Source organism: Salvelinus fontinalis, chromosome 21 (genome assembly GCF_029448725.1).
Source record: "Salvelinus fontinalis isolate EN_2023a chromosome 21, ASM2944872v1, whole genome shotgun sequence".
Taxonomy (NCBI): domain Eukaryota; kingdom Metazoa; phylum Chordata; class Actinopteri; order Salmoniformes; family Salmonidae; genus Salvelinus; species Salvelinus fontinalis.
In genome coordinates this window covers 21,431,391-21,455,952 of record NC_074685.1, presented here as the reverse complement: position 1 = coordinate 21,455,952, position 24,562 = coordinate 21,431,391, and the positions used below count along the sequence as shown (strand labels likewise).

The 24,562-nt window shown below is 43.5% G+C and overlaps 2 protein-coding genes across 2 annotated transcripts; one reads left to right on the top strand and one right to left on the bottom strand.

Annotated features, from left to right (window-relative positions):
* Window positions 1-9,385: 9,385 nt before the first annotated feature.
* LOC129818435 (zinc finger MYND domain-containing protein 19-like) lies at window positions 9,386-12,069 on the bottom strand. The gene is made up of 6 exons (XM_055874293.1): window positions 11,800-12,069; window positions 10,684-10,743; window positions 10,425-10,531; window positions 10,124-10,264; window positions 9,785-9,965; window positions 9,386-9,575 (listed from the first exon to the last, which is right to left on the bottom strand). Exons 1-6 carry the CDS (start codon window positions 11,848-11,850, stop codon window positions 9,432-9,434), a joined length of 684 nt encoding a protein of 227 aa, XP_055730268.1. The 5' UTR covers window positions 11,851-12,069; the 3' UTR covers window positions 9,386-9,431.
* Window positions 12,070-12,882: 813 nt separating this feature from the next.
* bspry (B-box and SPRY domain containing) lies at window positions 12,883-22,085 on the top strand. Its single transcript, XM_055874292.1, has 6 exons — window positions 12,883-14,328; window positions 14,969-15,067; window positions 15,218-15,448; window positions 20,114-20,139; window positions 20,302-20,426; window positions 20,568-22,085. Exons 1-6 carry the CDS (start codon window positions 13,936-13,938, stop codon window positions 21,101-21,103), a joined length of 1,410 nt encoding a protein of 469 aa, XP_055730267.1. The 5' UTR covers window positions 12,883-13,935; the 3' UTR covers window positions 21,104-22,085.
* The last annotated feature ends 2,477 nt before the right edge of the window (window positions 22,086-24,562 follow it).

Below are 24,562 nucleotides of genomic sequence, written 5' to 3'. Positions count from 1 at the left end.
CTCAAACCAGGTGATAACCATAAACACATAGGGAGGGGGAGGAAAAAGAGTCAGTAGCAGCTAGTAGGCCGGTGACGACGACCGCCGAGCGCCACCCGAACGGGAAGGAGAGCCTGCCTCGGTTGAAGTCGTGACAGTGGGTCTAGAATTAAGGGACTACACTGGGTTACTCTGTCGCCCTGTGGGTGTGAAATGTTTTCTTTCTTTGCTTTGTTACCTTCGAGGTAATGTGTTTTGTTTTGTGCCTATAATCTAGTGTAAAACAATGGGGGTGAATGTAGCAGTGTGATGTTGTTCCCCTAGATTATGCACCAAGTTGCACACAAGGACCAATTCAACTAGGCCAGGTCAAGAGGGGATGTTAATAATTTGATAATAATAATAATAATTCAGTGTATTTTTTTATTTAATTACAGTTGCATAGCTAATGTTTTTCTTTGGTGTACAAACACTTTTTCATATCAATATTGTACATACATGTGATTGTAAAAGTTTAGTATATTTTGGTTTGGCCCATCGCGGATTATCTGTATTTCCGTGCCCCCTTATGGTTCTCTTTTGCGTGATCTTCGGCTAGCAAGGTATGTTGTCCTTGGCTCCGAAATTGTTTAATATAAAACCGTCATAATGTTACACAATGTACTGTTATGCTACCATAAGTTTGTTACAATGTGGATAATATAAAGATTTATGTTAACAAGTTTCACAAAACTCGCTAACTAGGGTATCTATTGTAACTTGTGAGTACTTGGGACAGTGTTTGAGTGAGTGTCCATGTGCTTGCGCGGGTGCCTGAGAGCTAGGACTGCGCCAAGGGTTAACATAATGTGTGTTGTGTCTTCGTGTGCAGGGCAAATACTACCATACCAGGTTCAAAGGCATTTAAATATTTTGTCTTTCCCATTCACCCTCTCAATGGCACAAATACACAATCCATGTCTCAATTGACTCAAGTCTTAAAAAAATCCTTCTTTAACCCGTCTTCTCCCCTTCATCTTCACACTCCCTAAGTCCAGAACAGACTCCGGGAAACACACAGTACTACATGGAACTCTATTCCACACTAAGTTACTCATGCAAGCAGTAAAATCAGATTGGAAAAAAAAACACCTTATGGAACAACAAACTGTGAGGAGACACATGCTAGCTAGCACATGCACTCCACACATAATGGTATTGTTGTATGGTGGTATTGTGCATTTTGTGTTGTGGATAAGTAGTGGTGTAGTAATGTTATATGATCTGTTTTATTTGTAATTTTTTTGTGTGATGTGCCTTAATGTGTTTGGACCCCAGGAAGAGTAGCCGCTGCCTTGGCAACAGCTAATTGGGATCCCGAATAAAATACATGGATTAAAGTGGATTTAACAAGTGACATCAATAAGGTATCATAGATTTCAGCTGGACAGTCATGGAAAGAGCAGGTGTTCTTAATATGTTGTACACTCTATGTACACATCTTCCTGCTCGTACCCCTGCACATCCACTCGGTACTGGTACCCTGTGTATATAGTAGAGTTATTGTTAATCATTGGGAATTTATTTATTGCGTTAATATTTTTCTATTATTTCTCTGCATTGTTGGGAAGGGCCCATGAGTAAGAGTCACTGTTAGTCTATACCTGTTTTTTATGAAAACTTGACAAATAAAATTAGATATGATATATGTAACATGCTCTGATACTCACCAACAGTGCATTCAGAAAGACTTCAGACCCCTTGACTTTTTCCACGTGTTGTTACATTACAGCCTTATTCAAAATGTGATTAAATTGCCCCCCCCCCCCCCCCCCCACCCATCAATCTACACACAATACCCCATAATAACAAAGCAAAAACAGGTTTATTTGTGCAAATGTATTAAACAAATTAAACAGAAATATCACATTTACATAAGTATTCAGACCCTTTACTCAGTACTTTGTTGAAGCACCTTTGGCAGCGATTACAGCTTCAAGTCTTCTTTGGAATGACGCTACAAGCTTGGCACACCTGTATTTGGGGAGTTTCTCCCATTCTTCTCTGTGGATCCTCTCCAACTCTGTCAGGTTGGATGGAAAGCGTTGCTGCACGACTATTTTCAAGTCTCCAGAGATGTTCGATCGGGTTCAAGTCCGGGCTCATTTACTCAAGGACATTCAGAGACTTGTCCCAAAACCATTCCTGCATTGTCTTGGCTGTGTGCTTAGGGTCATTGTCCTGTTTGACCTCTCGTCCTGTGGGTCCTCTTGGTGATGGGCAGGCTCTAACAGCGGCCTTTGGAAGTGATGGCCGTTACAGTACAGGTATGTTGGTGGTATGTTGTGTTGGTGGCCTCGGCTGTACGGACCTTCACCGGCACACAGGGGCCAACCTCTTCCCCAGGTGCCACTGCGCACACTCAGCTGGTACAGGGTTCCTGGGGACAGACCACACACTATAGCCCTTGCAAAGAGAAATGTACAAAAGACATTTGGTGTTATGGTAAATGTTTAAGGCTGCTGTTAGTAAAATCTGCATTGACTGGAGTAGCATAATTTACCCCAGCTCTATTAGCGCTTGACCACGATACAGTTGATACACCTTGGGCTTTAGCTTACCCGCCAGTGAAACCCAACTCCGTCGCACATGAGATGCTGTGGATCCAATCACACGCGGAGGACCAGGCCTTGTCCCTCCATCCTCTGATTCTATGGCCAATAGCACAGGGTCACTGCAGGTGCCCCCATCAGAGGTAGAGTGGAGCAGTCTGATTGAGAGTTCATGTCCATGTTTGAGAATAAAGACAGACAAGGTCACAGGACTTAGGGTTCCAAGATAGAGAACAGTCTCTGTCCAGAAGGCTGAGGACCGAAAAAGAGTATCAGGCAACGGCTTACACAATGATACCTTTTGACATTGGTTGACTATTTCCAATTCTACATTGAATGACACAATGTTGCTTGTCCATGTAACAATTTTTATTTTTTTCATTTATGTTTCCTCTAAAAATATTATGAGCCTTGGAGTGGGTCTATTTGGTTTAAAGTTCCCTATAATAAAACTCAATTTTATTTAGCAGTCAGCTGACCTGTATGTGATCTCTAGCCCATTCTCAAGGAAACACTTCTCCTAGGACACAGTGCAGGCCCCCAATGGGAGGAGTCTAGTTGTCATGGGCAATGGCTTGGAAAACAGCTACAGGTTCCTAAGACATGAGTTCACTTCCTCCCTGAGCTCCTGGCCAATGGAGGGAGAGCTGGAGAGAGACTGGAGGGGAGTCATAATGGGATTGAGACCACAGGAGGTTGGTAGTATCTTAATTGGGGAGGATGGGCTCGTGGTAATGGATGGAGCAAAATGGTATGAAATACATCAAACATTGTTTCCATGTGTTTGATGCCATTCGCTCCGTTCCAGCCATTATTATGAGCCGTCCTCCCCTCAGCAGCCTCCCTTGATTGAGACATAAATGCAAGTAACAACAAAATGTACATTTCATTGGTTGAGGTGATGTTTATCCCTATTGAAAAGAGTATGCCATTGTCATTTTACTGTATTTATACCACCAATAATTGATAACTAATAGATATTGATATATAATCAAACGTATACTAATATGATCAATACAGTAATAGACATCCTATTGATATTAGCCTATTTTTCAAGCTATGTAATAACTGACCAACCAAGCATACATGGCATTCCAGGTTTGTTGGAATAACTTCAACAGAGATGTTTCAGAGAGTACTGTAATGAGCCAATTTTCAGTTGCTACTCGAGAAACCTGTGCTCTCACGTGTAACATTCCAGCTGTTCGTGACAATACTTTCACTGCCCTGTGAGAAAGGATAGAAAGGGTGAGGGGCTGTGCTTCAGCCAGGTATCTATCTGGCTACACTATGATAGATTGTGAAATATTTTCCATGTTCTCTAATGGTACAGTGACAGCAAGATGAATGCTTCTTGATGACAGAATGAGCCAGGCCCTAGGGTGTCAGACGGAGTGACGTACATACATGGCAGCGAACCAGGAACTGTCCTGGTTTTCTGTTTGTAAGCGGTAAAGAAGGAAATCAAGCAGACTGGGGAAGGAGGGGCTACCCAGCACCAGATCGTGTCCATCTTCTGTTACTAGGCAACTCAATGCAAAACAGGCCGTCTGTCCCGCCTCTGGCTCAGCCACCTCACTCATCAGGGCTTGTAGACGGTGAACCTGGAGAGATTAACAAAACAATACCCCTTTGAATAACAGAGCTTGGTGTGGATTCAAAATCAAGATAACCTGTCAGTGTCAATATTTGATGAAACAATCTGAGGTAGTGAAGCAATAACACAATTCCTACTGGCATGGCATTCTGGGATCAATAGCGCAGTATCATGGCAGCGCTGTGTTTTGCCACACAAGACCTTATCCCCCTGTGTCCTTGCCTCTGTCCGATGTGGCTTTGTGCCAGGTGGCTTAAGGTGCTGGGGACTGAGGGGTGGCGTAACAAGCCTTGGCAGGCCACCTTACACAGGGACAGCCTGGCCAGGATCAGGGCAGCAGAGTTGACTGTTCTCCCATCCTTGGTCAGGCAGGGTCAACAGGCTGGTCAAGACCTCTCTGTAGCCACCCACGCCCAGCCGAGCTCTCAACCTGAGAGAGAGGGATGATTCAAGACAGAGGGTTACTGGTAAGGCTGCCACACCCACACACCAAATAGGCTAAGGCACCAGCAGCATTCATCACAATGTCTGGATCATGTCTGGTTAGGAGTTGCCCTAGAGTCCCAACAAGGCCATTGCTGCACTTTGGAGCCATGGCCTGCAGCTGCTGCACAACCTCTTTCCACCGGGACTCCAAAAAGATAGGCTGCAGTACTGCAAAGCCTGAATGAGCAGGGGGAAAAACAATAACCCCCGGTCAGGAGCTGTCACATTGTAAAGCCTGACATTAATATGCTTTAGAGATTATGTATGTGCATCTCAGAACCATGGTTATACAAATTACAAACAGTAGCAGTAAACATGATTATTTTCAGTAGTCACATTAAACTCAGGCGTAGTCAAGGGAAGCCAGCTTCCAGCCTCCATATCACTTATTGGTGTGACATGGGTCAGGACAGGCCGTCAGTTGTCATGTGTGGTATTATTTCAGGACTTTAGTGCCTTTTGTGGTTAATGTAACCTTTATTTAAAAAGGCAAGTCAGTTAAGAACAAATTCTTATTTACATTGACGGCCTACTCCAGCCAACGCTGGGCCAATTGTGCGCCGCCCTATGGGACTCCCAATCACAGCCATACGTGATACAGCCTGGATTCAAACCAGGTACTGTAGTGACGCCGCTTGCAGTGAGATAACAGTGCCTTAGACCGCTGCGCCACTCGGGAGCCCTATAAAAAGGGAGTCTAAGTTTAATGATTTGGATATGATTGCCTGTGTAGCGTTCCAACAAGATGCAGTCTGTCTTACAATAATACCCATTTAATTCTATTAACAGAAGCTTTAAATACTCACTGGGTCGGTGCTGAGTGAGAGTTGTGGCTCAGATACAGACGTTTGAAATCCATAAAGGCTGTCCATTAAGTCCAGTTAAATATCCACTGTGCTCAGGTGTGCAAAAATATTGTTTTGTTGAAAGCATTGCAATCTGTCCGTTAGTGCTACGATAACACCATTCGAGCCTCTGGGCAAATTGTACCGCAACTAAGATAGACTTGTGACATTTTCTAGTAGCAGTCGCAGTGTTTTTCCAGAAAGAAATGTTTATCCTTTAACCGCTTTTTCACATAGGCCCTAATTCAATAGTGAGGGTTTCTCACTTCTCTACCTGGGTTGGGTTCGATTGGGCAAGGAGAGGGAGGGGATAAAAATCACAGGCTCCTTATGCTCCTATCTCTTGTCCCAGAGAGCTGAACAGTACCAGACCAGCCCACTGATCACCATGTTGACGTTGAGTAAAGGTTATTCATCCCATTTTACTTAGACACACATTAAACTGTCCAGGCTCGTTTATTTGTACATTTGCATACTGTCCCCTTTTTACTCTAGTTTATTCACACCTGCAAATAGATTTAGGCAATAGCCTACATTTTCAAGAGGTAACGATCTGATTTTACAAGCTCCACAATAAATTCCCTGCTATCATTTTCTGAGCCTAACCCTTATATGCAGCACCTTCAAACTGCCCCTTTGTAAAACTATTATAGTATGCTAAATGAAAGATTGTCCGTTTCGTAAATATAGTGCATTTGGAAAGTATTGAGTCCCCTTGATTTTTCCCACATTTTGATGCATAACAGCCTTATTCTAAAATTGATTAAATATAATCTGTCAGGTTGTATGGGGAGCGTCGCTGCACTGCTATTTTCAGGTCTCTCCAGAGATGTTTGATCAGGTTCAAGTCCGGGCCACTCAAGGACATTCAGACTTGTCCTGAAGCCACTCCTGCGTTGCCTTGGCTGTGTGCCTAGGGACCGTTGCCCCAGTCTGAGGTCCTGCACACTCTTTAGCAGGTTTTCATCAAGGATCTCTCTGTACTTTGCTTGATTGATCTTTCCCGCGATCCTGACTAATCTCCCAGTCCCTGCCGCTGAAAAACTGTTGCACCACCATGTTTCACCGTAGACGTGGTGCCAGGTTTCCTCCAGATGTAGCGCTTGGAGTTCAGGCCAAAGAGTTCAATCTTGGTTTCATCAGACCAGAGAATCTTGTTTCTCATGGTCAGAGTCCTTTAGGTGCCTTTTGGAAAACACCAAGCAGGCTGTCATTTGCCTTTTACTGAGGATTGGCTACCATCTGGCCACTCTACCATAAAGGCCTTATTGGTGGAGTGCTGCATAGATGGTTGTCCTTCTGGAAGGTTCTCCCATCTCCACAGAAGAACTCTGGAGCTGACAGAGTGATCATCGTGTTCTTGGTCACCTCCATGACCAAGGCTCTTCTCCCCCGATTGCTCAGTTTGGCTGGCCGGCCAGCTCTAGGAAGAATCTTGGTGGTGCCAAACGTCTTCCATTTAAGAATGATGGAGTGTGCCAGTGTGTTCTTGGGGACCTTCAATGCTGCAGACATTTTTTGATACCCTTCCCCAGATCTGTGCCTCGACACTATCCTGTCTCTGCGCTCTATGGACAATTCCTTCGACCTCATGACTTGGTTTTTGTTCTGACATGCATGGTCAACTTTGGGACCTTACATAGACAGCTGTGTTCCTTTCCAAATAATGTCCAATCAATTGAATTTACCACAGGTGGACTCAGGATGATCGATGGAAACAGGGTGCATCTGAGCTCAATTTCAACTCTCATAGCAAAGGGTCTGAATACTTATGTAAATAAGGTATTTCTGTTTTTATTTTTAATACATTTGCAAACATTTCTAAAAATCTGTTTTCATTTTGTCATTATGGGGTATTGTGTGTAGATTGATGAGGAGCAAAAATATTTAATACATTTTAGAATAAGGCTGTAGCGTAACAAAATGTGGAAAAAGTCAAGGGGTCTGAAAACTTTCCGAAAGCACTATCTAAATGAACCAACATCATAAATCATAGGTATGTGAAAAACAGATATTTTTGTGGTGTCATACCAAGAGGGTCCCTTAAACTCCCACAAGGGTCATTAATCAATGAGAAACATTTTATTTCATTTTACAGTTATCCCCAACTTTAGTCTTTATTCTGATGAATGCTTTTTCCTTTACCATTAAAAAATATATAAATTAAAGACACCCTATGGTCCAAACTCTCCCTCCCTCTAAAAATAGATAATAGTGGGGTATGTTAAAACAACTCAGTGCAGTGTTATGAACCGGTCTACATACATAACTAACAATCAACGTGTTGCATGTATTACATCTGTATGCTTGTTACATGCTAGATCTGTGAATGTTTGTCAGGATTCATCATCAACTAAGAGAAAACAGGAAGACTAATGCCACATTCAAAACAACTGGGAAATCTCAGACTTCTGACTTCAGCTTATTCAAGACAACTGCGAAGTCAGAAAAAAACTAGCTCCGACTGGGAAAATTATTTTAAATGGTCATTGAACTCAGAATTCCAAGTCGTAAACTGGCATCTTTCTAGAGTTCCGACTTTAAGATCACCAACGTCATGATTTGACCTTGGTTATTTCTGAATTCCCAGTTGTCTTGAAAGCACCGTAATCTTATTCCCAGACACTAATGCCTAAATGGGTGAAGAGCCTGGTAGACCAACGGTTCAAACTTCTCCAGCCAACACAGAAAAACTGGGAGAAACTCCCGGCGCATAGGCATTGGCTTAATTTACCAAACATCTCCCACAAAACCTTCCTGATTCTACCCTGTATGCTAGCATACCCCAAGCACAGAGTCACGCGACTAGCTAAAATTAAGCTACAAATACTTTACTCATTAAGGTCACTCCCATAAAATGCTATGGTCACTACCACTGAAAGCCAACTTTGAATCATTGATGTACCAGGCTTATATTCACTGTGTGAAATAGCATGGGAGCGAGGTTACAGGAAGACAAACTTTGAGCAGGTGTGCATGAATAGTACACTGAGGGAGTGATCTGGAACATGTATTATTTCATCTAGGATCACTTGGACATGGAACAGATCTCTTTATTGACTGATGTGTAGAAAACAAAACATTCAGGCCATTTCATACAATCCCAAGAACAAACTGACGTAGCCTGTCCAATGGCCAACCTGGGTTTCAGTTGTTCCCAGGACACACCTCAAACGTTAGCGACAGGGTGTGAGCGTCGAAGGGAAACCGAACAGATCGCATCAAGAGACAGAGTCATTCAGGGATTTTCAACACAGGAAAGTAACAATGCCTCTACAAGTGATCAAGTCCAAAAATTACTAACCCCTTCCCACCCTCCCCAAAATCTAAGTGACAAAATAATAATAATACACAGACCAAAAGCCCCCCCCCCCCCTTCATCTATATCCTTCAGTCCATAATGGCAGCACACACAATACTGCTAGCGTGAAACAGCATGGAAAATCTGTTTTATGTTGGTCTTGGAGCATGACAGGAAGGTGTCTTGAGTATGTGCACCAAAGGTCCAAGAGGGAGTAGTAGTACAGTGAAAAGGTCCATGTCCATTGTACCAGGTGAACAGCAGGCACTGTCATCCCTATATCCCTGTACACACGGCATTACTGGTTGGTGGGTGGGAGTAAGCTGACGACAACTGTAATCAATTGTAGTCCAAAAGAAGCACAGACAGTTTCATCCATGTGACCTCTTCTTACTCAAACACACAAATTCATAGCAGCAAGTAGAGCTCCAGGAGGATCTCCTTCTCCAAAAAAGCAAGTTATGGAGATTTGTCAGTTCTGTGAACTGGTTGTAGTTTTTTTTTTAATCTTCCCACCCTTTCAACCAACCAACATTGTCTTCTGTCATTCGTCTCTGTCAGCAGATCCCCCCCCCCCCCCCTTGCACTTAATCCCCCCCCCCATTCCCCTATTCTGGTGATTGATTCAGAGATCATCGCTCAGGTTCAGACTCTAGGGCCAGGACCCTCTTGCGCTCACGACACTGCTTCTTGTGGGCGGGCCAGTCCCTCTGCTGGCATTGGGAGCCACAGTAGCGAGCCACCTGACAGCGGCCACAGATGTTGAACTCTCTAAGCTGTGGGCAGATGGAATACAAAGTCAGACTGGTGGAAAGACACTGTACTGAGACTATTATATTAAACACCTCAAAATAGCAACAATAATCTGTCAGCCTCTGATCACAAATATCCTCAAAGCCATGTACTTCAGCACTCCCTTCCCAAGAGTGAGTATATAGAGTGAAAATAACAGAAGAAAGCAGAATATATGGGTAGCAGTACATACTCTCCTCTCAATGAGCGAGCAGGGTGGGTAGTGACACTCGTAGTAAGTACAGGAGCACTCCTCCTCCTCCACCAGCTCTCCGTTAGCATTGTAGTAGCGGGTACGACTGAGCTCCAGGTACTGCTCCTCTACGGGGTCAGCTGGTACCTGCTGGATGGCCAGCCAGTACAAAGACTGCTCTCTACAGGGATAGAAACACAAGTAATAACAGGCCAAGTCTGAATAACCTTGTATTTTCTCAATATTATGTTGTCTTTTCCTCAGTAAAGAAGTGATGAGTACTAGAAGAACAGAATATAGCTCTAGTAATTGTAGTGGAGAAGTGCACAGCTGTAATACCTTTGCTTGCTGGAGATTTCCTCTGGTTTGGGGCTCCAACCCATGGGGACCAGTCTCAGGTTGTCCAGACGGTTATCCACTGTAACAGAGTTTATGTGGACTACTTGGAAGCTGGGAGCGATGCCTCCTCTGTGTTTATCCCTGGATAAACATTCAAATCACCTTATGACTCAACCAGTCTGCCAGCATCACACACTGAATATGAAGCACAGTTTGTTTGATGAAGGCAAAAAGCTGCCCTAACCAACAGACTATGAGGATGTATTTAGTTGCAGATTTTGGGGATCGGACACCAACTCACCAGAGCAGCTCGTGCAGTGGCCTGCCAGCCCAGCGCCCTTTGCCAATGTCGAAGGCATAAGCAAAGATCTTTGCCCCATTGCCATCTGCATCTACCTCCATGCGTGCCTGAAAAATATGGTGTAACATTGATTTATTTATCCCAGGCCTCATAGTATCATAGTCAAGACCAGTTGTTTTTACCAGGGCCAGGATAGTGTGGGAATGGTCTCTGACTAACGACCCTCACAAAACATCCACATAACTCCTCACCCTCTTACCTCAAAAGCATAGTTCTCCACCAATGGTATGTCCTGTTCATCGATCAGTGTGTACTTTGTCTGCAAAATAATGGACAGTTATTGCCACATGTAATGTGGGTTTACACTATTATTGTGTGGGATTAAAAACAATGGGGCAAGATTACAACAATGAGGTGTGTGAGATGACCCCAAATCAGATGACCTAACACATGTGAGGGTATAATCAAGACCCTGAGTCAAGTTACATTTGCTTTGAGTATGTTAGCAGTCATTTAAACACAGAAGCCTTTTGAGGAAACAGCTATCGATCACACTGACTGGCACGCAAAAACACAACGGTGTTGGACTATTATATATGGTCTCTAGATTAATGTTCCAGGGGGTCACGCCATTACACGTGATATGTCCAAGTGGTATTTCAATGTTTACCAACTGTCCTAGCTAAAAACAAGAGGACACAAATATTCAAGTCACTGTTCACATTCGTCTGGTAAAAACTGTTTGACGTAGCTAGCCTAAACAAAACACTAGCTAGGCGTAGCTACATTTAAATAATAATGTAACATAAGAGACGAAGTTTGGCAGCCTTCAAATGTAAAGATAAAAAAATAAGATTGCTTAAAAAAAACGATACCGTAGTTAGCTAAACCACAAAGGTAAAAAACGTTACTTGAGAGCTGTCATGCCGGTGTTCCTGATAGAGCGTGGCAATGGCTTCCTACTACTTCACTAGCCAGTGTCGCCAGTTAGCTACATTACAATTTCCTTAACCATTTGTGAAGTGTGCATTTGGAGGCCAGGATATTTTTTACTTTTTTAACATTGACCCATGCCATCGTTGCGTCCATAAATTAGCTAGTTAGCTACGGACGTCGGTTAAATGTAGCTAGCTTCAGCATGGCTAGCTAATTAATAGGTTGTTCTTGGCGGCTTCGAGAGAAAACGATTCCAGCGAAACATTTATATTAGACCACCTAGAATTCTAAAAAGATCCACGACTTATGTCTGTCTGTTTTCCATATTAAAACATATTCGATGCCAGCCATCGCCTGTCTCAACGAGCCATTTTGTAAGCACTTTTGTGATCCCCTCCCCTTCTTGTCGCTCACATGGCAGCCCCCGGATCCAGCTCACCTTCCCGGCCACACGGCCAAGTCGAACAATCCCGAGCTTGAAATCCGACATTGGAAGAGCGGTCGATCAAGGGGCGAAATGTAAGAACAGGTGAGGCGATCTACTCATGTAAAAGTCGTCAGGGCGACCCCCCCCCAGACCCGATTTACTGCCAGTTTGGTTAAATAGGGTCAATCGATGGCCGAATTTGGTCCACCCCACCGGCTAACAAACCTCCGTGACACACCGCTGGCGTAGAAGAAAGCCAGGCAAGATTTAGGGGAGGGTACGAAGAAGCTAAACATTTTTCAACCATTGAGAATACAGCTCTGAAAGGCTTCAGTCCAATCCAAAAAAGCGTTACATATTTTGTGTTCTTAATCTATTGTCCTATCCGATTCTCCAATCAAAGATGGGGATTTATTTTGAGCACCACCCGTTTCTCTCCTGACGCCATCACGTTTCTATTGCTTGTTTCTGTGTATTCCGACAGTGAGCTGTCATTTTAGCGCGAAAACAGAAGCGGTAGGATTGCAGGGTGCCAGGCAGGAGTAGCCCATGGATGGAACAACCCTTGGATTGCCCTGCCCTGTTTTATGCGACTGTAATCCCAGTTCGATTCCGAGTAGATTTAGAGTAGGCCTAGCTATTCGATTCAGAGTAGATTTCTACACTCTGATTCTAGTCTTCTGCGTTATTTAGTCCAGTGGTTCTCAAACCTAGACATTTCGCCTTTGTATTGTAGCCCTGAACTAACTCACCTGGTTCACATAGTCAAGGGTTTGATGTTTTGTTGACAATTTGAAACTGGTGTGCTAGTTGTGGAATAGTTCAAATACATGGAACGTCTGGGAGTCCCTGAGGAGAACCCCTTATTTAGTCCACCAGACAGGTGGTTGTCTGTTTCCTCCTTCAAAATAAAAACTATAAAATTTTTAATGCAACAGTTTTCATCCCCCTTTTTGTGCATTTTATTTCCGTCAATAGAAATGTATCTCTGAAATTGCACTTTAAATACATTTGATATTATGTTTATTTAGGCGTAAATAAAATGGCCAAAAGTGCTAGGCATAGGCTAGAAACCTAGATTAGCCTACACGTTTACTGTGGGGTTTACAGTACGCCATTTATTTTATAAAACGTTCTAATGCCACATTGAAATCAAGTTGGAAACTGAGAACCTCCGAGTTAAAATGAACGTAAATTATTTGCATAGAGCTTCCTAATGGTTTATTCTGATACTTCCCAAATCAGAAACTCCAGGTAGTCCTATCAGAGTTTCGGACATGATGTGAATGACCCCGGGTATAATCAGTCATGTGCATATTGCTGCGTTATAAAACAACTGGGAACTCGGGAATCTCCGACTTCAGTGCGTTCAAGACAAATGGGAACTCGGAAAAAATGAAGCACGTAGTTTGAATGGTCATCCAATTCAGAATTGCAAGTCATAAACTCGAAACATGTTGCCGCTTTCAAAACAATTGGGAACTCGGAAAAATACGAGGTCAAATCGTGACGTCAGTGATCTTCAGGTCAGATAGTCCGGGCTCTAGAAAGAGCGAGTTGGATGACGGTTCAAATCGATTTTACCCAGTCGTATTTATCCGAGTTCCCAGTTGTTTTGAACGCGGCACAAGAGTCTCAAAATAAACTTTCATCATTGGCATTTAGGCATAGCCTATTCCATTCCAGGATAGCCGACGCTAAATGCAGGCTTATTTTGTTTAATTTAATTATACAATATTCAAATATATAGCCCCAACTATTGTCGGACTATTTAGCCTATACTAAACTATAAAACATGTAAAGCTAAAAGATCATGTAGGTTTTTAACGTAAGACTACAATTCGACTAGAGAGGTTCATTGCGAGATAGGATGTTGTGAGGTCAAATTACAACATCAAAACACGGTCATCATACAGGTAAAGGAGGTAGCATAAAATCAATGATAGCCAATAACATCTGAACAAAAATCGTTTTCATTGATACTGCCCCGTTGTTGCAGTTGTTGCTAAACTTGCTTTTCAGCTCTAGTGTACGTGTTACTTCCGTGTTCATACCTTGATACACCTGTGTTATAACTGCAGTAGATTGGCTACTGAAGCCACCTGTCGCGTTCTATTGCTATTAGCCTAGTAGGCTATTTGACGTGCCATGAACGCGGAGCCAGAATCATGTGATTTGACACCTGTGTCTTTGCGAGACGACCCAGACACTGGAGTGGAAGTTCGAGAAAGTTCGGGAGACTTTAATATGGATTTACAACAGCCGATTTTCTTCTCGTTGGATGTACACCAACATGAAACACAGTCAGCTAAAGTTGTCTCCAGGTTGTCTAGAAATGCTGCCGCTACATCAGTGGTGACCACCTCCGACTCAGAATCCGGTATATTCTCAGGTGAATCGAAACTTTGCATGGAACATGAATCAGACCTGGACTGGTTCTGCAGCTCCGAGCAGAAACTCAAATGCTTACACTGCACCATAGTGGGATCCTGCCAGGGCCACACAGTGACACCCCTGGCCAGCAGAGTGACAGCCGTCAGGGTGAGCCGCCAGACTCTTCCTGAAATGATATTATCCAGATGTACTCTTGTAGTAATACCATTAGAATATACCACCTATTAATAACACCATGTCCTTTTTGAGCAGTTACATTTAAGCTGCGTATTGTGTGTCATATGGACCTTTGTCACAGTGAATGGGGCCAGGAGACTTTGTTTACCTAGAGTTAGGGGTGAGAATGCAACATGCAACCGGAGTATACCTTTGTTTACATGGGGTACTACAGTACAAAGGGCCAGCTGGTTTGTGTTTTGAAAGTGTGTGTTCACATGCCTGGTGGGTGTGTAGGGTGTGCCACACTTATCCCACACCAGACTGAGGAGTTTCCCCTATTGATGTGTCATGGGGTGTGAGGAGACAAGAGTTTCAGGCTGTTGGGAAGAGGCAGCATGAATTATCATCAGTGCTCTTCTAAATTATTTTCTATTTCAGGATACACAATGACATGTTGGTGATGGCAGTTCAGCACTACAGGAATAGGCTTATCAGGATAGGGGTCCCTGCTTTTGAAAATGTACCTGATCAGCTCTGTGGTTTTCAAGTCCAACACTAGTCTTGTTTTATGCCAGTCACTGACTGTGCGTGTGTGTGTGTGTGTGTGTGTGTGTGTTGTCCTGAACAGAACCAACTGGTTGACATTTGTGAGAAAATGCAGCTGCAGGCCCAGCGCATCGAGCGCTTTATCAACCAGACCCTGACTGCCAAAGAGCGGGCACTGCAGGTGAGCAGCCCTGTGACACTCGCACTCAGTCCCTTATGTGCTTACACTACATACAGCTTTGGAATCGCAAGCTCTACACACAGATATCTAATGGATTCCATCAAATATTTTTGCTGTGTCCCCTATGCCCTCTGCTGTGTGTCCATGCAGGTAGAGGCGAGCGGGGCTCGGGAGCAAGTGGTAGCCCAGGTCAGTGTGGTGAGGGAGGCGGTGGAGGAGGAGGAACAGCGGCTGCTGGAAGCGGTGCAGAGGGAGGAGGAGAGGGTGGAGCAGTGCCTCCTCACCCAGAGAGCCCACTGGGGCCAGGCCCTGGCTATGCTCACACAGACACGCACACGTCTGGTGCACACCCTCACAAACACACCGGACATACAGCTGGCAGTGAGTAAGGGAGATGGGTACAGGTAGGGAGGGAGAGACCAATGATTTATATATACACTGGGGCTACAACTGACTTCTTCCGTCGCGACGTCCCTCTAAGGTACTTCTGCTAGCCCCGGCCAGCTAGCTGTCTGAATCGCCGTGTCTCCAGCTCGCTCAGCTACTCACTGGACCCAATTGATCACTCGGCCACGCATACCTCACCCTAATGTCAATATGCCTTGTCCATTGCTGTTTTGGTTAGTAATTATTGCCTTATTTCACTGTAGAGCCTCTAGCCCTGCACAATACGCCTTAGCTAACCCTTTAGTTCCACCTCCCACACATGCGGTGACCTCGCCTGGTTTAAATTATGTTTCGAGAGACAATATCTCTCATTGTCACTCAATGCATAGGTTTACCTCCACTGTATTCACATCCTACCATATCTTTGTCTGTACATTATGCCTTGAATCTATTCTACCGTGCCCAGAAACATGCTCCTTTTACTCTCTGTACCGAACGTACTAGACGACCAGTTCTTATAGCCTTTAGCCGTAACCTTATCCTAGTCCTCCTCTGTTCCTCTGGTGATGTAGAGGTTAATCCAGGCCCTGCAGTGCCTAGCTCCACTCCCATTCCCCAGGCGCTCTAATTTGTTGACTTCTGTAACCGTAAAAGCCTTGGTTTCATGCATGTTAACATTAGAAGCCTCCTCCCTAAGTTTGTTTTATTCACTGCTTTAGCACACTCTGCCAACCCTTATGGCCTACCCGTATCTGAATCCTGGCTTAGGAAGACTACCAAAAACCCTGGAATTTCCATCCCTAACTATAACATTTCCCAACAAGATAGACCTGCCAAAGGGGGCGGAGTTAGCCTTCAGAGTTCTGTCTTAGTATCCAGGTCTGTGCCCAAACAATTTGAGCTTCTACTTTTAAAAATCCACCTTTCCAGAAACAAGTCTCTCACTGTTGCAGCTTGCTATAGACCACCTTCTGCCCCCAGCTGTGCCCTGGACACCATATGTGAATTGATTGCCCCCCATCTATCTTCAGAGCTCGTGCTGTTAGGTGACCTAAACTGGGACATGCTTAACACCCCGGCCATCCTACAATCTAAGCTTGATGCCCTCAATCTCACACAAATTATCATTGAACCTACCATGGTACAACCCCCAATCCATAATCACGGGCACCCTCATAGATATCATCCTAACCAACCTGTCCTCCAAATACACCTCTGCTGTCTTCAACCAGGATCTCAGCGATCACTGCCTTATTGCCTGCGCCTGTAATGGGTCTGCGGTCAAACGACCACCCCTCATCACTGTCAAACGCTCCCTAAAACACTTCAGCGAGCAGGCTTTTCTAATCAACTTGGCCCGGGTATCCTTGAAGGATATTGACCTTATTCCGACAGTAGAGGATGCCTGGTTATTCTTTAAAAGTGCCTTCCTCACCATCTTAAATAAGCATGCCCCATTCAAAAAATGTAGAACCAGAAACAGATATAGCCCTTGGTTCACTCCACACCTGACTGCCCTTGACCAGCACAAAAACATCCTGTGGCGGACTGCATTAGCATCGAATAGCCTACGTGATATGCAACTTTTCAGGGAAGTTAGGAACCGATGTATGTTAGGCAGTTAGGAACAGGCAGATAGAAAAGCAAAGGCTAGCTTTTTCAAACAGAAATTTGCATCCTGTAGCACAAACTCCAAAAGGTTCTGGGACACTGTAAAGTCCATGGAGAATAAGAGCACCTCCTCCCAGCTGCCCACTGCACTGAGGCTAGGAAACACTGTCACCACTGATAAATCCATGATAATTTAGAATTTCAATAAGCATCTTTCTACGGCTGGCCATGCTTTCCACCTGGCTACCCCTACCCCGGTCAACAGCCCTGTACCACCCCACAGCACCTTGCCCAAGCCTCTGCCATTTCTCTTTCACACAAATCCAGATAGCTGATGTTCTGAAAGAGATGCAAACTCTGGACCCCTACAAATCAGCCAGGCTAGACAATCTGGACCCTCTCTTTCTAAAATGATATGCCGAAATTGTTGCAACCGCTATTACTAGCCTGTTCAACCTCTCTTTCGTATCGTCTGAGATTCCCAAAGATTGGAAAGCAGCTGCGGTCATCCCCCTCTTCAAAGGGGGAGACACTCTAGACCAAAACTGCTACAGACCTATATCTATCCTACCTTTCTAAGGGTTTCGAAAGGCAAGTTAACAAACAGATCACCGACCATTTCGAATCCCCACCGTACCTTCTCCGCTATGCAATCTGGTTTCAGAGCTGGTCATGGGTGCACCTCAGCCACACTCAAGGTCCTAAACGATATCACAACCGCCATCGATAAGAGAAAATACTGTGCAGCCGTATTCATCGACCTGGCCAAGGCTTTTGACTCTGTCAATCACAACATTCTTATCGGCAGACTCAACAGCCTTGGTTTCTCAAATGACTGCCTCGCCTGGTTCACCAACTACTTCTCAGAAAGAGTTCAGTGTGTCAAATCAGAGGGCCTGTTGTCCGGACCTCTGGCAGTCTCTATGGGGGTGCCACAGGGTGCAATTCTCGGGCCGACTCTCTTCTCTGTATACATCAATGATGTCTCTCTTGCTGCTGGTGATTCTCTGATCCACCTCTATGCAGACGACACCATTTTGTATACTTCTGACCCTTCTTTGTACACTGTGTTAACTAACCTCCAGATGAGCTTAAATGCCATACAACTTTCCTCCCGTGGCCTCCAACTGCTGTTAAATGCAAGTAAAACTAAATGCATGCTCTTCAACCGATCGCTGCCCGCATCTACCCGCCCGTCCATCTAACCGTCTACTCTGGACGGTTCTGACTTAGAATATGTGGACAACTACAAATACCTAAGTTTCTGGTTAGACTGTAAACTCTCCTTCCAGACTCACATTAAGCATCTCCAATCCAAAATTAAATCTAGAATCGGCTTCCTATTTCACAACAAAGTATCCTTCACTCATGCTGCCAAACATACCCTCGTTAAACTGACCATCCTACCGATCCTTGACTTCGGCGATGTAATTTACAAAATAGCCTCCAACACTCTACTCAGCAAATTGGATGTAGTCTATCACAGTTCCATCCGTTTTGTCACCAAAGCCCCAAATACTACCCACCACTGCGACCTGTACGCTCTCGTTGGCTGGCCCTCGCCTCATATTCGTCGCTAAACCCACTGGCTCCAGGTCATCTATAAGTCTTTGCTAGGTAAAGCCCCGCCTTATCTCAGCTCACTGGTCACCATAACAGCACCCACCCATAGCACTTGCTCCAGCAAGTATATATCACTAGTCACCCCCAAAGCCAATTTCTCCTTTGTCCGCCTTTCCTCCCAGTTCTCTGCTGCCAATGACTGGAACGAACTGCAAAAATCACTGAAGCCGGAGACTCATATCTCCCTCACTAACTTTAAGCACCAGCCGTCAGAGCAGCTCACACATCACTGCACCTGTACATAGCTCATCTATAAATAGCCCGTCCAACTACCTCATCCCCCATACTGTTATTTATTTGATTTATTTTGCTCCTTTGCACCCCAGTATCTCTACTTGCACACTCATCTTCTGCACATCTATCACTCCAGTGTTTAATTGCTATATTGTAATTATTTCACCACTATGGCCTATTTATTACCTTACCTCCCTTATCCTACCTCATTTTCACACACTCTATATAGACTTTTTCTATTGTATTATTGACTGCATGATTGTTAATTCCATGTGTAACTCTGTGTTGTTGTTTGTGTCGCACTGCTTTTCTTTATCTTGGCCAGGTCGCAGTTGTAAATGAGAACTTGTTCTCAACTGGCCTACCTGGTTAAATAAAGGTGAAATAAAATAAATAAATAAAATAAACACTAGATGACTGATAGGGGGCGCTGTGTTGAAGCCACAGTGCCTCAATCTTGGCACTCCCCCACCATTGTAAAAAATATTTTGGAAGCTATAGAATTGCATTTGTTAATGTCTACATTCGTTTTTTCCACATTTATTCTATTACAGTCATCTTAAAGCGGCAATCAGCAGTTGAAACAGTAACAAAACAATCTCTCTGCCACTGTTTCGCTAAGAAGCTGAGGAATGGGGCCGGAGAAATGTAAAACCACTCAAATTTATTGACCAAGCTACGGATGCAAAGACTAAAAGTCAATTATATAAAAATGATAGCTTTAACTATGTTTTGCGGCTATACCGTGTTTGTTTACATTCACTTTGTTGACAAACATTGGAGTAAAACAAGCTTATATTTTGGGTACTGATGAGGTACGACAGTTGAAGTAAGCTCATGAGGCATTTAAGTTATATTCTTCAAGAATCAATGGGTACAAATCATTAATTTATAAGTCCAAAAATGAATGTAGCTACTGCAGATTGCCCCTTTAAGGCATACATTTACATTATATTCCATACATTCCTTTGGAGAACTGAGTACCAAAATGGCTGACCTGTGGCTTCACAGCATCCTAATGCATTCCAGTGTGTATATAAACGATTTTGAGCAACTATAGAGGGTGGGACGCAGGAGTGTATAGATGTGGAAGAAAGAAGGATGAAAAAATAGGTGGCGCAAACAATGATGATGTTAATACTGATACACTTGATTGCTGTAAATCATCTTTGACGCTCTCCTGTGTTTCAGACCTCTGGCCAGGAAATTGCTGAGAGGTAAATATTCTGTTTTGACATGTATATTTGCTCAACCACTTGGTGAAGCAATCCTGCGTTGTTCATTAGCCAGATTTACATGACTTGCCTCGTGTGTGTGTGTGTGTGTGTGTGTGTGTGTGTGTGTGTGTGTGTGTGTGTGTGTGTGTGTGTGTATATCAGGATTGAGGAGGCAGAGGGGGTGGGTGAGCCTCATGACACCGACCATCTCAACCTGAACGCCAGCTGTAGAGACAGCAAACTCATGATGGGCCTGTGGGCCAGCGCCATACTGCTGGGACCAACTGGTAACATGATACAGGGCAAATTCCAGTTGTTCAGGATACAGTAGTTTCAAATAGTTGCAGTTAATAGTGTCTGAACAACTGGCAATAAGTGCTTAATTAATTCTGAATAAAAATACACTCTTCTCTTCCCTCTCTCTTAAGCTTATGGTTCAGCAAATCTGACATTTGACGAACGCACCGTCAGCTCCGTACTTTCCCTCTCAGAAGACCTTTGCACTCTGACCTTCCTGCCTAAGCGGTCACGCCAGTCCCCGCCCTACGACCCGGCGCGCTTCGACTGCTGGCCCAATGCGCTGGGCAATCTGGCCATCTCCTCTGGCACCCACAGCTGGGTGATTGACATGGGTGAGAGCGGGGCCTTCAAGGTGGGGGTATGCTACTCCAGCATGGGGCGCAAGGGCTCGGGTAACGACTCCCGCCTGGGCTACAACATACAGTCCTGGGTGCTCTCCAAATACGATGGGGACTTCTCCTTCTGCCATGCGGGGAAGAACACACCCCTGCATGTGGTCCACAAGCCCAAGAGTTTAGGGCTACTCCTGGACTGGCCTAGTCAGACCCTGGTATTTTATGACCCAGACTCCAGTGCTGTGTTGCACTCGGTCAGACACGCATTTAGTGGCCCGCTGCTGCCAGCATTTGCTGTGGCTGACCGCAGTGTCACCATACTGCACTGACCTCTGAAGTACTGTAACTGTAGTGTCAATGATATAGAATTACGGGTAACACTTTCATAAGGCATATCATATGAGTTGATAATATAACAGTGAAAGGGCTCATTAATGCTTACAACAAGTAGTACTGCATTATACCTGCTGATAAAATGGTACTGAATTACTTATAATATTTGTACATCCTACTAATAGAATACTAATCAAAGCTTCACAATGTATTTGAATGTAATCAAATTGGCAAAAATTAGGCCTTCTGTTTCTCTGCATTGAAGAGGTATGCAGAAAGTTTTTTGATGGGAGAAATATTTCTAATTTATTTTTTAAATCTGAAGTAATGATTCTGTAGAGATTTCTGTAGGAGTCTGTTGATCAAATTATACAGTAGTTTTAATGTGTCATACTGTAGTCATTTTAGATATAGGAGTATGCTATTTATATTTCTTATACTGTTATGATAATTTACTGTAAGTGAAGTGACTGTTTGAGACCTTTTCTATCTTTTAAAGCGACACCTGTCTTAAGGAGTGGTTGATCCATACGCATACAAATTTTTGTTAATTGTCTGATATGCAATGTATGTCTCTATTGAAACTCACATCCTACTTTCCATCCATCCGTCAGTGGGAAGAAAATTTATGAAATACCAGACTCATTGCAAGAGACACAGTCTAGAAATGAACAGCAGGGGGCAATGTAGTGTGTGTCATAGTGATGCGGAGGTTGACTAGTAACCTGCAATTCCTGCGGTTAAAGGGTTTAATAAAGAGAAAACAATACCTTAAATCCATAAATGTATCAGTCTTGTGCAATTTATATCTATAGGCTACATTTACGTATTTCTTTATTTTAGGCTATCTGGCATTAGTGCGTGAGCCTAAATTTAACGCTGCGATCACACCGACTGTGTTATTGCATTTTGGTACACCAGAATTACATTCATGTCCAATTAAACGCGGCATTTGCTTTTCAGCAGTGCGTTCGGTGTGATGGCTTGACAGAAATGGTAGCAGAAGGTGAATGTTGAACTTTTGTTGCATACATATCCTGATGATGCTGTATACTATAACCCTGTCAGTGTGATAAAGCCTCAGGTACACACCGACAGTATCATTGCGCAAAATAGTACGCAGCATCATCAGGATATGTATGCAACAAAAGTTCAACATTCACCTTCTGCTACCATTTCTGTAAAGTCGTCTACACATACAGTTTGACGCATATGTTCGAGAAATCCAATGTATGCACCACACCGAACGGACTGCAACTGCCTCTGCAACGCAATGCTGTATGGCAAACGCAGCGTTTCATTCGAAATGAATGTAATTCTGGTGTACCAAAATGTAACACTGTTGGTGTGATCAAAGCCTGTGCCTGTATGCGCACCAAATAGCCCACACGCCAATCGCCAAATGTTATTGGTGCAAAATGGACAATGTCAGAGTTGAATTAAATAAGAGAAAAGCTGCGAAAAGTAATGCTTGGTGAAATGGTAAAAGAGGATAACAGTTCCGGTGTCATGTTTGACGATTGTGAGGCTCTACTTGTGGAGAAATATGATTTATTTCATTCAGCATTTTCAGTAATTGCATTTTCTCCTCGTTCCCTAAAAGTCTTTGCTCATTAAAATAAACAAAGATGACATAACTTTACCAATGTCAACTAGATTGAAGCATTCACTCTATCATTTATGACATTCTGGGGAGCATGGGTTTATTTAGTCTTCTAGGGCAATTCACTTCTAGGGCAATTCACAACATATACAGTTGAAGTCGGAAGTTTACATACACCTTAGCCAAATACATTTAAACTCAGTTTTTCACAATTCCTGACATTTAATAATTTAAGTAAAAATGCCCTGTCTTATGTCAGTTAGGATCACCACTTTATTTTAAGAATGTGAAATGTCAGAATAATAGTAGAGAGAATGATTAATTTCAGCTATTATTTCTTTCATAACATTCTCAGTGGGTCAGAAGTTTACATACACTCAATTAGTATTTGGTAGCATTGCCTTTAAATTGTTTAACTTGGGTCAAACGAGTAGGTTAGCCTTCCACAAGCTTCCCACAATAAGTGAATTTTGGCCCATTCCTCCTGACAAAGCTTGTGTAAGTGAGTCAGGTTCCTAGGCCTCCTTGCTCACACAAGCTTTTTCAGTTCTGCCCACACATTTTCTATAGGATAGAGGTCAGGGCTTTGTGATGGCCACTCCAATACCTTGACTTTGTTGTCCTTAAGCCATTTTGCCACAACTTTGGAAGTATGCTTGGAGTCATTGTCCATTTGGAAGACCCATTTGCGACCAAGCTTTAACTTCCTGTCTGATGTCTTGAGATGTTGCTTCAATATAATCCACATAATTTTCCTACCTCATGTGTTCCTACCTTTGTGAAGTGTACCAGTCCCTCCTGCAGCAAAAAAACCCCACCACATGATGCTGCTACCACCGTGCTTCACGGTTGGGATGGTGTTCTTCGGCTTGCAAGCATCCCCTTTTTTCCTCCAAACGTAACGATGGTCATTATGGCCAAACAGTTCAGTTCTATTTTTGTTTCATCAGACCAGAAGACATTCCTCCAAAAAAGTACAATATTTGTCCCCATGTGCAGTTGCAAACCGTAGTTTTGCTATTTTATGATGGTTTTGGAGCAGAGGCTTCTTCCTTGCTGAGCGGCCTTTCAGGTCATGTCGATAAAGGACAAATTTTATTGTGGAAATAGATATCTTTGTACTTTTGTCCTCCAGCATCTTCACAAGGTCCTTTGCTGTTGTTCTGGGATTGATTTGCACCAAAGCACATTCATTTCTAGGAGACAGAACACGTCTCCTTCCTGAGCGGTATGATGGCTGTATGGTCCCATGGTGTTTATACTTGTGTACTATTGTTTGAACAGATGAACGTGGTACCTTCAGGTGTTTGGAAATTGCTCCCAAAGATGTACTAGACTTGTGGAGGTCTACAATCTTTTTTTCTGAGGTCTTGACTGATTTCTATTGATTTTCCCATGATGTCAAGCAAAGAGGCACTGAGTTTGAAGGTAGGCCTTGAAATACATCCACAGGTACACCTCCAATTGACTCAAATTATGTCAATTAGCCTATCAGAAGCTTCTTGAGCCATGACATCATTTTCTGGAATTTTCCAAGCTTTTTAAAGGCACAGTCAATTTAGTGTATGTAAACTTCTGACCCACGGGAATTGTGGTACAGTGAATTATAAATTAAATAATCTGTGAACAATTGTTGGAAAAATTACTTGTGTCATGCATGAAGTAAATGTCCTAACCGACTTGCCAAAACTATAGTTTGTTAACAAGAAATTTGTGGAGTGGTTGAAAAACGAGTTTTAATGACTCCAACCTCGGTGTATGTAAACTTCTGACTTCAACTGTAATGACAAAAGAGAAGCTGCATGTATCTAATTATAGACAAGTTGTCTAACAAATAGCCTACCAAAATATC